Here is a 15,553-nt window from a genome sequence, read left to right on the forward strand (position 1 = left end):
TTTTAATACAATTTAACAACAAAACAACATGCTCATCTGGGACATTACTACGTGTTGGTTTTGAGCGCTATGTATCCTTACTGACGAAAGTTTGAAACGGTAAGTGAATACAGCTTGTCACGTGAAACCGGCACCAGGCAGTAAGACAGACTGACCGCAGGGTGCGCTAGCTTCTTGTCTCATCTTTGGTCTGATAAAATGTAAATTCAAAATCCAAAATTGTGCCCATACCGCTATTTTCCAAGCTAAATTCCATTGGAAATTAGCCATCGAGACTTTCTTCCTCGTTTGTGTCTGCCTTTTGGTGTACCGCCACAAATAAATCTATGTATGGAAAGCACTGCAAACATTAGAAGAAATTGAAATGTTTTCCCTATTCTTTTGGTGCTATTCCCTTTTTAGCTGAACAAAACCACAGCCAGACACACACGTTCTCCTCCTTGTGTTTGACTATGTCACTTGACAGCATCACAGTTACTCAAACAGACCTGATGAGTGATGAGCAATTTCAAAATCAGCTCTTTCCAAACCTTGGGTGTTTGTTCACAACCATGTTGTCAGAGCTCTGTTTTGACTAGAAAGTGAGCACCTTAATCGCATTGCATCGTTGTCTCTCAGCTGACACGCACAACTCACTTTCTCGCTCGCATTGCACCAGAAGTTAATGTGCAGCCTAATCTGAAGTTAGTACTTTTCTTGCTTTGACATCAACTTTGATTATTTGACATAAATGTGTTCATTTTAAGGCTGGGAAGTTTATGCTTGATTTTCTTTTAGACTAAAATTCCCATCACAGACCATTCTGTCCCTGGCTCATTATCTGCCGGAGTGTGCATGTGTTAGCGCGTTCCCGCCACTCTGGTAGTTAAGATTTGCATAGTCCCTGCATGCCTTGGTGTGATCACTCCTTTCCTTGTTCCTATGTGTTTTGGGACTGTCACTGTGGTTACTCTTGTTGGATTCACACAGATAGCAGAGCACTGCCACAGAGGTAAGAGTGGTCTCTAGACTGCAAAACAGGGTTTATAACAATTCCTATTAGAATAACTGCTTACCACGCAGGCTCTGCACGTTGTTTTTGAGGCACATAAAAGATTTAAAGTAAATAAGTGGTCTTGAAAGTATCTAATATTGTATAATAATTACACAGAAATTAATCGGTATGCCTCAGCTTTCTGGATCTGTCATTTTAGGATTACCACTATCCATAGCAGCAGCTTTAAAATAATGCCGTATGTATCTGCCATATATACAGAATTTAAAGCTTTTTATTCATTACCAAACATGATTTAACTGCTTAAACTCCATACAGCATTACAATTGTCTTTTTTTTAATCCAATTTTTTTTTATTTTACTGTTGTAGAGGTTAAACAATGCACAACAAAATTATATTAAAAATGTTCAAACAGAAAAAGTCATGCCCTCACATACTGTCAAGCACTGTTATTTGCATTAGTGTTGGTAACACATAACTCTGTGTGTGTGTGTGTGTGTGTGTGTGTGTGTGTGTGTGTGTGTGTGTGTGTGTGTGTGTGTGTGTGTGTGTGTGTGTGTGTGTGTGTGTGTGTGTGTGTGTGTGTGTGTGTGTGTGTGTGTGTGTGTGTGTGTGTGTGTGTGTGTGTGTGTGTGTGTGTGTGTGTGTGTGTGTCCGTCCCTGTATCCATCACGGGTATGGATGGTGACATTTTTTGTGTTGTATGATGACGTACCTATCCAAAATGGGCAATGGACTGATCATTTTAAGTTGTTCTGTAGTTTGAGCCATCTTATCTTTCTTTTAATCAGGCTTTTGGTCAGCGCCTCCCAGGACGGTAAACTCATAATTTGGGACAGCTACACCACAAACAAGGTAACCGAACTGAATCTCAGTGCTGTGTAATTATTGGGTTTTCTTATACTTTTGGAAGGTAAAAGCCTTCATTCAGAAAAAAATTGTAAGGTTGACTATCACCAGATTTCCATCTGGTTAAAAAAAGACTTGGTTTGGTAAGTGCTTGTCAGGTGAACCTGTTCAACAATTTAAGTCAGCAGTAATCATTACGCCGCCATTTCTGGCAGCTAGTTTCATTTGGATTGGCAAAGTGCTGAGTTCATTAAAAAATAATGAAATAAGTCTTTGGAGGTGCCAAGTCATGCTTTTTATAGTGGGTATTTGCCCTTGAAAGGTCAAGTTAATATTGCGGACAGACTTTGTCACATGCCCACCCATCTCTCTCTCCCTTCTGTCACCACATGCTATCTAATATTAAATCTTCTTTCTCTCTTCCAGGTCCACGCCATCCCGTTGCGCTCCTCCTGGGTGATGACTTGCGCCTATGCCCCCTCTGGGAACTATGTTGCCTGTGGAGGCCTGGACAACATCTGCTCAATCTACAACCTGAAGACCCGGGAGGGAAATGTGCGTGTCAGCCGTGAGCTGGCCGGACACACAGGTAGGTTGGACACATCCATTAGCATGTATTTTATTTGTATCTAATCTAACCCATTTACCGAGCAATCCCAGGATTTGTTGAAGGTCGGGTCAGTCTGCCAATAAATCGTGTTCGTACTGATTCTCAGTATTTACTATTCAGTATCCCCCCAGAATGTGTCTGCAGTTGGAGCTTCTGTAGGCTATGGAACAAAAGAAGTTGTCTGGATTTTTCAGTAGTACTGAATAATGCCCCCAGTAGTCCCTGCTGATATAATCATACTATGCTTAGAAGTAACACTACACAGAAGAATATTTTAATATTGAATATGTTTAAGGGATTTTACGAATTCACGTTAAATCTATTCTGAGATCTGCACACATTAGCTAAAAAAGTAACTGGAACATGTAAAACATCAATAGACAATACCCAGCAGGATCATGTTCAGCCAGCCAGTGTGCACTGCTTTATACAAAATGTCATGTTGTCATAATGTTATTGTCACGGAGCACTCAGTCACTGCATTTTTGGAGACCGTTTGCTTTCCACACTCACGTTTCAATTTGCTTCTTCCTTTGTGTAAAGAAGAGCGCATACCCAATACTGAAAGGGTTAGGGTTATTATAATATTATTGATAATAATATAATAACCCTAACCCTTAATATCAGACATATTATTGATGTCTGATAGTGATATTGTTTTGTCATGTACTGGTGTGAGCCTAATTATTTTCATGTCTGAGAGATGCCAGGCACATGTCTTTCTCCATAAATACAGGAGCTGGTCGAGCCGTATCCCAGCGCAAACTAATGAAAGTGTTGAGCTCTTAGGCAAGGAGCATTCATCTGCTCAGTGTCACATGATGCAGGAAGTGTGTCAGCATTTTAGTTCTAGTTCCCTCGCTATAGGGAGGGGTACGTACACTCTGTCAGCTAGTAACGGATGAGTTATGGAAGCAAGTCATAACCCGGGAGATACCCTACAGCTTTTTTTCTGTTTCTGGGAGTGAATTAATCAATTCATCTCCCCTACATTCCACACCCAGTACACACAGAATTCTCTGAGGGTGTGATAATAATTTGGAATATCTTCCTCTGTGTAGTGACAGTAAGGAAATGAAGCCTCTACATATTAATACGAGATAAAAGACAGTCTATCATGAATTGGTTATTCAATCAGTGTGTTTCTGTGATTCCTGTCAGGTTACCTCTCCTGCTGTCGCTTCCTGGATGACAACCAGATTGTCACCAGCTCTGGAGACACCACCTGGTGAGTTGTGATACTGCACCCAATACAACACCAAAACAAACAACAACCTCAGAAGATCAACATAGTTAGTAAACACCTGTCTAACACAATTTAATCAAATAATTGAGCATTATATATTTCAAATAAAGTTTTAGTTCCAGGGCTATCACATTTGTTTCTGTAATATTGCTAAATGTTCCTACATGTAGTCCACCCTGTCAATTTTTTTTCCGGTTATCAACACTATTTATGGAAAAATAGCCATATCAGTTCTCTAGAGTAATAAGATTTTCAGCCAACGCTGTCTACTATAACTGGTGAGCTACCGTTAAAATCCAGGCCAACCTTAACCCCCGAGTGCCGGGTCTGCATGAGCTAGACAGACGTCATACAGCTCCCAGCATTCACAGCATGGGTCACTTAGTTTCTAGATGTTGTTTTGCATATTGCAGTTGTAATTTGACAATGCTATTTTTTGCTTTCTTGCAGTGCTCTGTGGGACATTGAGACTGGTCAGCAGACAACTACATTTGCTGGTCATACCGGTGATGTCATGAGTCTCTCTTTGGCGCCCGACACCAGGCTGTTTGTGTCTGGAGCCTGCGATGCCTCGGCTAAGCTCTGGGACATCAGAGAAGGAATGTGCCGACAGACCTTTACTGGCCACGAGTCGGACATCAACGCTATTTGCGTAAGCGCGCACACACACAAATAATATTTTATACACTCTTTTAGGGGTGACTAGCAGCACTCTGGGGGGAAAAAAGTAAATGAAATGACTTGGTGCCACATAATTACACTCCTTATAGACCAATAGAACAGAAAAAGGTGTGGCAAGTTACTGTTACTGTTAAACAACCTCAGAACAATAACGCATTTAATTACTATTAATAAAATAAAGGCGTGTAAATTATATGCTACAATAACTCTAAAAGGTAAATGCACAAATGTACCAACATTGAAAAATCTCCCTTGATCTTTGTTGCAGTTCTTCCCCAATGGCAACGCATTTGCTACGGGTTCAGACGACGCTACCTGCCGGCTGTTTGACCTGCGTGCTGACCAGGAGCTGATGGTTTACTCACATGACAACATCATCTGTGGTATCACCTCTGTGGCATTCTCCAAGAGTGGCCGCCTACTGCTGGCTGGCTACGACGATTTCAACTGCAATGTCTGGGACACTTTGAAGGCCGACCGTGCAGGTAAGCCACCATACAGTGCTAAAGAGCAGAGCTAGAAAAACATGTTGTGCTGATGTACCTCTCCATGCCAGAACTTACACACATTCAAAACATGTCTGATTGACATTGAACACAACACCTATTTTAGGTGAGTTAGCATCTCCGCAGGCAAAAACCTTCTCATTCTTTTACACTTTTATTAATGAGCCATGGTTTATTTTCTACCTCCAAGTTGTTGTTCATTATAAACTCAAAATATTTCCAGGCCTGCTCCATTACAGTGGTAGCACTTTTAGCTGTCTAAACAGCAAGCAGTAAATTTCACAGTTTGTCAGCCCCAGTCAAAAATGTGGAGTTAAAAAAACTAATTAATTTATTGCAACAGATCCAAAATCCCAAGAGCCGTTAATCACAGGTTGACTTAATCATAGGGTGACTGTAGAGTTTTGCTTTTATCTTTATCTGGAGGTTAAACAGCCAGTTAGTCAATTACCTTTTAGAAACTACATGAAGGCAACAGAACATTTCCAAACATAGTTATGAAACATTTACGGAGTATCACAAGTCAGGGAAAGGATACAAGAAATCTTTCAAGGCACTGAATACGGCCGGCCACCAACAGGTCTGTGGCCCCCCTGAAGGAGCATCAGGGCATGGCTGCGATGGGAGACACTATCATACAACTCATGCCTGGCTGCTTAACAAGTTGCAGCTTTATGCTTGTTACAAAAAAAAAAAATCACATGACATCTGGACTAGTAGCTGCCAGAAGGCAACTCTAAAACACAGGGAAAGAAAGCAGAAGAAGAATTTGTGATATGATCGGACAAAAGTTAGCTTTTTGGCCATCACGCTAAATGCTATATTTGGTGCAAGTCAAACATCACGTGTCAGTAGAAACACATAAGACACGCAATGCTTATGAAGGTAGAGTGTAATATAAATGCAGCAAAAAAGAGAGCGAGAAAACCGGCGGCCAGCAAGATAAGTCTTAAACATGAAGCCAAGCTGCACATGAATGGCTTGAAAACAACTTAATTGTACTAGAGTGGTCCAAGTCAGAACATTTGAGGGCATGTTCAGGTAAAGTCTCATGACGTCACCAATGTGGTTAAGTCAGAGACCACAATTCAGTCCAGAATGTGTGTCAGGACTTGAAAATTCCTGTTTACTCTTGCTCCCAATGAAACCAGAGTTTTAGCATTTTGGAAAGAAGAATGTGATAAAAATGTAGTGGGCAGATATGCAAATCTCATTCAGACCTGTCCACTTACAATATTGCTGCCAGAGAAAATTATAATATTGACAGAATACTTAATTATAATATTGACAGAATACTTTGAAAATGTAATTGTTATTTTGCCAACATGACAATGAATTTATTTACAAAGATGGTAACCTCTTATTGGTGATTGCAGTTTTAGCATTATTTTCTTGTAGTGCCCCTACTTAAAACATGACATTACAGCAGACTTTGAGCTTCACATTGTGCCACGCACATCCCTACAAACACCACTTTCATGGCCTTTACCAAAAAACTGCTGTACCAGATGGGATTGTGCACATTACTGTTGACTAGATGAGTTCTCCACACTGAAGAAGAGACACCAACCTATTTTCTTATTGATTAAATTTTCCTATTGAGCAGAAAGCAACTCTTTAGATAATGGCACTGTACATTTCACAGTATAGAGGGCCTTTCTATACATCTGGATAAGCAGCAAACGTCCCCTTCTCAAGCAGGGAAGTGTCCCTGTGGAGGCATGAATACTTTACAGTTATTGATTGCATAGTGGGTTGGGGATCAGAAGAGGTCCATATATGAGCTGGCAATTTCAAATACACACACTTATTTAAACTGTTGATGGATGGAATATTGATTATTAGTACAATGGGTCATGAAGTCTTAAGGTTTAGCTAGTGGCACCTGGAATATATGCTGTTCTTTGTTGTTTGAACCAAACAACCAAAACACAAAAGGTTGGCAGGTATCGGGACCCACAAGGCCATGAAACCTGTTTTACCTCCTCCCTATTTCACATTATTCCCCATGTTTCATCTTTTAGGAATCAGGTTTCCACAGGCCTGTCATTAATGTAAAAATTATGAACTTACACTATTTGCTGGTATCCAGTAAATTGGTTATTCAAGTTCAACCTACTACGTGGTATCTATCAGACAGAGCAGGTTTGTCGCTGTGCCTCAGCCTCTGGTTTCTCTGCAGGTGTCCTGGCTGGTCACGATAACCGGGTGAGCTGCTTGGGTGTGACCGATGACGGCATGGCAGTGGCAACAGGGTCCTGGGACAGCTTCCTCAAGATCTGGAACTAGAGTCTCGAGGTAAAAGATGAACTGAGAGGAACGATCCTCAATGTGTGACAGTGAACAGCTGTTAGTGTAACGGTTTAGAAACAGCGGCTGCCACATGGTTTCCCATCTAGAGGTTGCATTGACTGCCATCTAGGGGTTGGGAATGAAGGTGCAATATATGAAACCTAAAGAGAAACCAACTGTATCACATCAGCTACACATAGTGGAATTGTCTTACCTGAGGGCCCCTGTGTTAAATGTCTTTCATCCAGTTAGATGTCTTTTTATACCATGCACTGCCAGTTTCTGACGGATCTGCCTTTTCCCGTTGTCGTAGCTTCAGACATTTCTTGTCGAAGTGATGTGGTTTTGGACTTAAACTTTTAAACACAAATATAAAGTAAAATCAGGGTGTCAGCTGTTTTGTCTTCAGTTTGTGAATATTTGTAATTGCTAATCAAACTTGGAGTAAGCAGTATGCACACATGATCAAACCTGGATTTTATGATATTACATATTACAGTTGTTTGGCCATTGAGTGATTTTGCTGAGTAATGCTAAACAAATCATGTGTTTGTTTTTTTTTTCCAGATGGCATCTGAGTGAAAGACCATTCCAACATCCCAATGTTCAATTTTATTGCATATCCAATCTTTTCAAAAACACCATGATACTGACTCCAAACACCCCCAAAAAACTATCAAGGGCAAAAATTCTCTCTCTCTCTCTCTCTCTCGCGCTCTCTCTTTCTCTCTCATTTAAAAGAGCACAATTGTCTGTCAATCATTCAGCTACAAAAAAAGAAGAAAAGAAAAAAAGCTCGAAGAATTTATTGGTCTCGAAATGGAACGGATGGGGGAAATTGTGCATTTTTCCCTCATGACCATGGTCTGGTATTGTAATAAGTAAAATGCAAACACCCCACAGCTGCCGCCACCACCACCACCACCACCACCACCACCACCACCACCACCACTACCACCACCAAGCAAACCTGTCCTGCGTCCTCATTATACACAGGTCTGAGTGAAGGTTATTACATGACAGTGATCCAGCTTTTTGGCCATGTTTCTTTCGGTTTCTTTTTTTGGTTTCATTCTTTTTTGTTAAAGAGGAGTAGATCAGTGAACTGTCGGTTAATGTTTAAAATGAGGATCAAAGCTTTTGTTTTATTTCCTAGTCTTATCACATTTTAGAGTGTTTTTTAGTTGAAAACTAGAAGAACCTCCAGATCTCGTGTCATTTTAAATCCAGCTTTATCGCACTGGAGAACAAAGCGAGAGAATTGAGCTTCAACAGGGAGTCCTCAAGCCACTTCTGGCCCTTCTGTATATTTAGTCCCATGATACTTTTACGGTTTCTTTTTTCCAGTGTAGTCCACAAATCTTTGTTTGCACAAAAATTAAACTTTGCATATATAGAATAATGTTTAAAGAAAAAAAAAAAGTGAACTAACCAAGCACATGCTGTTTATGATAATGAATGCTCGTTTTTAAAACGAAAAAACAACAACAAAAAAACAACCATTTTAACCATTCTTACACCCTTTTGTGTGGCGACAGTGTAGAATAATTAAATGAAGATTAACCCATCAGATCATAATCCACCCTGCCCCTCTTATTCATTTTTATTTTTTTCTCCTTTAATTTAGTTTGGTTTCCCCCGGTTTCGGTTGCCCGTGGTTGGGACCGGTGATGTGATTTGGTCGGGTAGGGAGTATCTCCACTTTAGCCCGGTTGCAATCCGGACGTTTCTCTTTAAACAGAGGTGCCCATTCCGTGCTTGGAAATGCAGTTACTACTCTGTGAATGACATGTTGTAAAAATCAATGTTTGAAAATAATGATATTGAAACTTTTTAAGTTAAAAAACGAAAAAAAAAAAGATTTTGGTTGTCTGCCATGGGTGGGTTATCTCTTAGAATCGCATGCTGTAGAATTGCTTAAAAAGGTGCATATGGAATTAAGTCCTTTTGATGTTTTTCTTTAAGAAAATAACCTGTTGAATATATCAATACAATGGTATTTATATTTTTCTTTTCTTTTTTTCTTCCTTTTCCTCCTTCTTGTTTTTGGCTACTCCGTGCATACATGATTTAACTGAAATGTCAAAGCTATGCACTTGAGAAGCAAACCCTGCAACATAAACGGTTACTTGGTCCGTGCTTGGGAGGGATTCCACAAATTAAGAAGTAACGTAAATGTTTAAATTGTACACATGCATACGTACATTCATCACCTAAACATACACAATCTCAAATGGAACAAATAAATTGTCATTCCTTCTGTAGCAAACAAAATTCCACTTACAAAGAAAAACATTTTATAACAGGTTTTTTTCTGTCCTTTAATAAAAAATGAAAAAAAAAAATCTTGCAGCATTTGAATGGCAGAATTTTCTGTTGTTCCCTTCTCCTTGTAAACAGAGACGCTCTTTCTTTAGCAGTAGTGACATTTTTTTCATTCTGTTTTTTCTCTGCGACATTCTGTACAAAAATGTGCTGTAATTGTGCGTTAGGCCTGGAGTTGGCAAAAATAAAATGAAATAAAAATTAAAAAAATTAATTAAATTCCCTTTCCTTTTCTCTCTTTCTCCATCAAATAACTGTAGAGCTCTGCACCCCCACTGTTCCCTTTTCACCTTTTGTATTTAATTTTAAAGTCAGTCAGTGTACAACCGAAAGCTGGATGCAAGATAGAAACTATATTAAAATGTACTGTTATTTAAGATGTAATAAAAAGCAGTTTGAGATGATCTACTGTGTTGAGTGTGATTCACTTAGAGCAGTTACCACTGAAGCTAGAATGTTGCAGACTGTTTGGTTTTCTTGTTATTATGTTCAAGTCAAATAAACAATTTCTTATCCACTGTTGAATTAGCCTGGTCTCTCTGTACTGTCCATGTGCACATAGGTTTTTTTTTGTTTGTTTTTTTTCCTCTTTGCTAGTAGTCATGCAGTTTGTTCAACAGCATTTACTGGGAGTATACTCTGTAGGTGGAGATATTGTGAGGATAGAAATTAAAACCGTCAAATTGTGACGTGTCTGTTCGGCTAACACACATGAAGAGAAGCTACATAATATGCTCACACTTACTGAGCACAACTGCTCCGGTGTCACCCCCTGCTGGACATCGGTATATAACGCAACAAGGTTTTAAAAAGAAAAGATTATTGTATAGATTATTGGCGAATATATAATTTATATTGTTTAAGTGTAAAACATGTTAAAAATGAGCCAGAACTATACGGAAGGGACACAATTTACTTCTCTAAATTTTAAATAAAGAATTATGAATACAAAGTTGATCAATGAATGCCTGAATACGTGACACAAGAGGAAAAACTTATGAAATAAATAATTAAATAAATAATAATTGTTATAAATAAACAAATAATTGTTATAATAAAATGACGGTAAAACAAATAATATAGTGCATTAAAGGTCTTGACAAGTTAATTAATTAAGTCTAATATATTTTTATCATAATGTTATGACAATTATTTGTCTCTGACAGAATAAGAAAGCTACCGTTATACAGTACATCCTGGGCTGGCTCTCTGGTCTTTTTTTTTTTTTTTTTTTTTTTTTTTTTTTTTTTTTTTTTTTTTTTTTTTTATTTGATTATATATTTATTTCAAGATTGTAATAACTTTTCTTGCTTCGCTTAGTTTGCAAGGCTGGCTCTCTGGTCAGTTTGGTGAAGTCGTCCAACATGACGTCGGCGAGAAGAGAGCCTGTGATTGGTCAGTCCGTATCAGGAAGTGATGAGCTGACTGTTGACAGCTCTCTTGCAAAGTAAGATGGTGTAACATTGTTATCTAATGAAATAATGGTGAGGCTCTGATCCCTACGGCAGTTTGCTGCGCTCCGAACTTGTCTCGTCCTCTGTAACATTGTGGGTGAAAGGTATAGTTTGCCACATTAAGTGAATTATATTAACGTTACGCTTTGTGTTGAGCTTGCCTATATTCCTGTTAGATCACTAACTAGCTTAACAATAGCTTAGCTAGCTAGTTAGTTAGCTCACTGTACATATTCTACCATATGGGTACGTCACCGTTCATCCCCTTAAGAGTCATGAATGTCGTTGTAGGTCTTGTTGTTGCTAACGTTGATCAACAATTACACTTACTAGGCTAGCTAGCGTAATTGACAGAAAAGCTGCATAATAAAGTAACGTAGCCGCGTAATAATTATTTCACTGTAAATCTAACGTTATGGTATGTTAAGTTACAACCGGCTAGCCAACGGTAATACCTCACATGAATCCCTTTTGTGCTGCTTTACACTTGTCGTTAGCAGGACTTGAGAGTTTCTTAGATTGTAACATACATTTCGGTAGCACTTTATTTAAATTTGACATAACAGTGACGTCAACGTTAGACTTAGAAATAGATTCAACTTAGCTAAATTTGGCGAAGGCGTGTTACTAAAGTTGAAAATGAGAAGAAATCTGCGCGGACCTGTGAATTAATGTGTGCCAAATTAGACTTAGACCGACTCATATTAATCGATGCATAGTATATGTAAAATAATTTTCTATAAACTGTTAGGATCAATTAAATTGCCTTTTTTTTAATTGAGTTTGGCCTAGACTTCAGGTTGATTGTATGCCTGTGGAATGTGAAATCAGCCTTTAGCCTGGATGGTGTCATCTGTCTCTATGGCCTTTCGTAAAGTCAGCAAACATTTGCTGAACCTTCATTTCGGTGTTACTCTATATGAGCCTACATATGTTTCACATAATGGCTATAAATGACATTTCCATACCACTCACTCGAGATGTGAGCGACATTCAGAGGTTACATAAGGGTGGCAAACCTGATTCAACTGTTTAACATGGAAGAACCAAAGTGATATTTTAAGAACATCTGTTGCTTTAAGCTAGACGATCTAAATTTATTTTTTTCCCAGCCAAGGACCCCTTGAGAATTCATATACAGGGGACTAGAGTTGGACGATTTATCGACATCGAAATTCTAAAGCTGTTATCGACGTATTTTTCCCCATGACGAAAATGCATTCCTGTTGATAGCCCTACTTTCTCCTCATAAACGTGTGTGTGTGTGTGTGTGTGTGTGTGTGTGTGTGGGTTGTGTGTGTGTGTGTGTGTGTGTGTGTGTGTGTGTGTGTGTGTGTGTGTGGTCACGTGACTAAGCCCGGACCGGTCAGCTGCAAGGAAAGCATAATGGAGGATAACTCAAACACCAAATGGGATTGAACTGAGCAACGTGTGCCAATTAACGCGGTGTCCGTCGCAAGAAACATTTTGGCCTCAGAAAAGATTATTTAGAACAACGTGATAAATTATCATTTGTTTATCATTATTGAGGTAAAATCGCAATTAATCGTGATGAATCAGTTTAGGTCATATCGTGCAATGCTGGGGGGGGGGGGGGGATCCCCTCATCTCTCGTCTCTTGAAATAATTTGATAGCCTATTTTTACACTCCTATAGTCTTAGTTATGTGAAAGACATCACAAGGGTAAATGTATTACAAATTATTAGCAATGCAAAAGTTATCTTTTTTTTTTTTTTTTAGATTACAACGTAATTTTAAACTATCATAGATTTTAAAATGAATGAATCTAAATCGCTGCTCTAAGCTGCTGCATTAGAAACATTTTGAGAAACATGATCTGTGTTGCACCACCTCAGTCGCGTCCCTTCATCCATCACCGAAATGACTTCTGGGAAACTGAACCTGAGACTCATTAGTATCTGCACGGCTCATAGCCTGGATTACTGCACCGGCTGGAAACGCTCTGCTCTGGCACACTTTTAGGTAGATTTAGGGGGAGCTGACTCGATAAGAACAGCAACACTGGTTATTATGGTCTAACCAGCTTTCAGTTAAAAACGTAAAATCAAGATTTATTAAAAATCAACAACAAAATCATTGACTTAAAAATGATTTTCCTGCCAAAGACCTGATGTTTAGTAAGGCTGGTGTTAGTGTGTTAAAAGAGTGATTTGCCAGATTTTTTTTTTGGAACAGGCTGTGGCTGACAAGGCATGGATGCTACATTTGCTAAATTTGAAGTGGAGTGGTTCTTGTTACTTCACCCTTCTTTTTCTATTACCTACCACAACAGGTAGAATTCAATACACAGGGCCCGGGCTTGTCCCGGAAAGAGTCAGGAGTGCCATTAGGTGTGCCGCCTGGACCCGGCAAATACCAATTAACGCTTGCTGCATTTTGTACACAAGCATCCTTATCCGTCTGGGGAGACAGAGTTGGCAGCCATCTTTGAGGGGACAGAGGCGCCCGGTGTTTTACTTTTGGTGATTGTGACAAAAAGGGGGCAGGCTGACGCTGATGGGAGAAGGAAGGGGGTACATTTGGTTCCAGCATTAACCAGCTCCTTCATCTGGTCTGTGACCTCCAACAGGGAGCAGGGGGAAAGAGAGGAAAGGGTGAGTGGAGAGAGCGGTGGCATGGGCGGGTTATAGGGCAGTGAGGGAGAGGGAGCCTCAAATGCGTTGGTGTTGATGAGGGGGGTTAAATAGGGGAAGAGGGGGGGGTTGAGATTCTCACATGGTCAAATCTCTCCTCAGCTGGGGGGCTGTGGAGGATCACTGCCGCACTTTGTTATGTCTTCCTCTTGTTTAGATTCCTCTTGTCTTGTGTCCTTGGCCGAGGGAGCAGAAAGTAAAGTAGGTTAGAGGTGAACAGCTTTACTCCTGGCTTGTTAAGGTTGTTAAAGTCCATCTGCCTTAAAAAGATGTCTGTGGTCCCAGAAAATGTTAAAATTATCAATGAAATGCAGTGAGTAGACGGTACATGCAGTTGAAAGCCATGTGTTCAGTGCCAACAATCTGCTGAATCTCTCAACTCCTCTTCTGCTGACTGGTGGTAGAGGGCCACTGACAAACACCTCAGCATTCACAGAGCTTAGTGTGTTCAGCAGATCCATGAAGTCCAATTTAAGCAATTCACACTGTTGCTTTATAAGCCTATATGCTTTAGGGATCAATTGAGATTAACACTGCTGCCTTGACTATCTCATATTTATAAGGGTGTGCTCTTCATCCGATCACTCTCTGGCACATCTACATTGCCCATTATCAGCAACCATTCTTCCAATGCACATTCTGTTTACTGAGTTGACACCACGAGTTCTTGAAGTATAACCAATGGGATAAACCTCATCAGAGGGAAACATATAATTCTCCCACCAAAACAATAACCCCAAAAACCTACCACATTTGCTTATCCAAGTTCAGTTTCCCAGAATAAAAACTTCAAACTACAAATTAAAGCAAAAATACAAGTCATATTGTTCACTTAATGGAAGAGCCCTGGCTCATGGTTTAGACAGAAAGAGGAAGAATACACAAAAGGGTGGAGGTAAAATAATGAAACTATTAAATAATGTTGTTTTATAAAAATAACAAGCAGTAGAGAGAGAGAGAGAGAGATTTGTCGGCTTGCCCACTTGTCAGCCCAGGTAAGCCGGCCCCCCAGCTGCAAGGGGAGGAGAAAACAAGCTGGCTAGGCAGAGCCAAGACATAAGAGGGGTTGTCACACCTGGTTACATTTGACTCGGGCTAATTGATGTCCCTTGTTGTCAGTTTCCTTGCAGCCTGGCTATCTGAGATGGACGTTGGAGAGGAGGTGCGAGTGGAAGCCGTCCCATACTGCTGTTCCACCTGCGAAGGAGGAGAGGTCGCCGGACGTAGCCAGGCTCGACGCAGCAGGAAAACCCGCAGCCTGAGCACCTCCTCAGCCAGCAGCTCCTCTGACTTCAGGTGGGTGTCAAACATGGAACATGACTCCTTACGCTGGTGACAAGCCTATTGTTGTGTTAGAAGCCATAGGTCACAAGATTTTTAACTACATGCTGCTATTGCCATCCCTTCCTAGACCATGCATTAAACTAGGGCCGCAAGATATGAGCAAAATATCTAATTGCAAATATTTTGACTGACATTGCGATTGCTATATGATTCACAACATTAAAGGGAATGATCATTTTTATTCATTTTTTTTATGTTATTTTATTCTCATGTTCATTGGAAAATATCAAAATTGAAATGATTAAAGCATTATTTATGTGAGGATCTGTACCAAACAAAGATGGTTTTCTTTAGACTGTTGGATGTAAAATGTAGGCTCCCTGGGACATCTCTGCAGCACCACAATACTTAATTCAGTATCGTTTGACACGATATTTTGCCTTTAACAAATACTGCGCCTCCTTTGTTATATGGATATTGCACAAGTCCATATTGCGAATTTGGTAAAATTGCAATTAATTGTGCAGGCTTACATTGAACTTGCTTGTTTTGTTTATTTGTCTGTTTGTAGTTTTTATTTTGAACATGTAAAATGTTATGTTGTTGTATGTATGTTATATGTATGTTGTATGTATGTTATATATATATATATATAT

The 15,553-nt window shown here is 39.6% G+C and overlaps 2 protein-coding genes across 5 annotated transcripts in view; both read left to right on the forward strand.

Moving 5' to 3' along the window:
• The window catches only part of gnb1a (guanine nucleotide binding protein (G protein), beta polypeptide 1a), a 41,853-nt gene extending 31,827 nt beyond the window's left edge, over positions 1-10,026 (forward strand). For all 4 annotated transcript variants that reach the window (XM_032522105.1, XM_032522106.1, XM_032522108.1 and 1 more), the window contains exons 5-11: positions 1,787-1,850; positions 2,271-2,433; positions 3,616-3,682; positions 4,151-4,352; positions 4,650-4,866; positions 7,070-7,185; positions 7,747-10,026. In XM_032522105.1, the coding sequence (XP_032377996.1) occupies positions 1,787-1,850; positions 2,271-2,433; positions 3,616-3,682; positions 4,151-4,352; positions 4,650-4,866; positions 7,070-7,176 (820 nt within the window). In that variant the 3' untranslated portion in view covers positions 7,177-7,185; positions 7,747-10,026. The remainder of the gene's footprint in view (positions 1-1,786; positions 1,851-2,270; positions 2,434-3,615; positions 3,683-4,150; positions 4,353-4,649; positions 4,867-7,069; positions 7,186-7,746) is intronic.
• An 841-nt stretch (positions 10,027-10,867) lies between these two features.
• nadka (NAD kinase a) overlaps positions 10,868-15,553 on the forward strand; it is a 26,726-nt gene continuing 22,040 nt past the window's right edge. Inside the window, 2 exon segments of the mRNA XM_032522104.1 lie at positions 10,868-10,951; positions 14,733-14,909. Coding sequence (XP_032377995.1) covers positions 10,869-10,951; positions 14,733-14,909 — 260 coding nt within the window. The 5' untranslated portion in view covers position 10,868.

The sequence above is a fragment of the Etheostoma spectabile genome, chromosome 7 (genome assembly GCF_008692095.1).
Source record: "Etheostoma spectabile isolate EspeVRDwgs_2016 chromosome 7, UIUC_Espe_1.0, whole genome shotgun sequence".
NCBI classification, from domain to species: domain Eukaryota; kingdom Metazoa; phylum Chordata; class Actinopteri; order Perciformes; family Percidae; genus Etheostoma; species Etheostoma spectabile.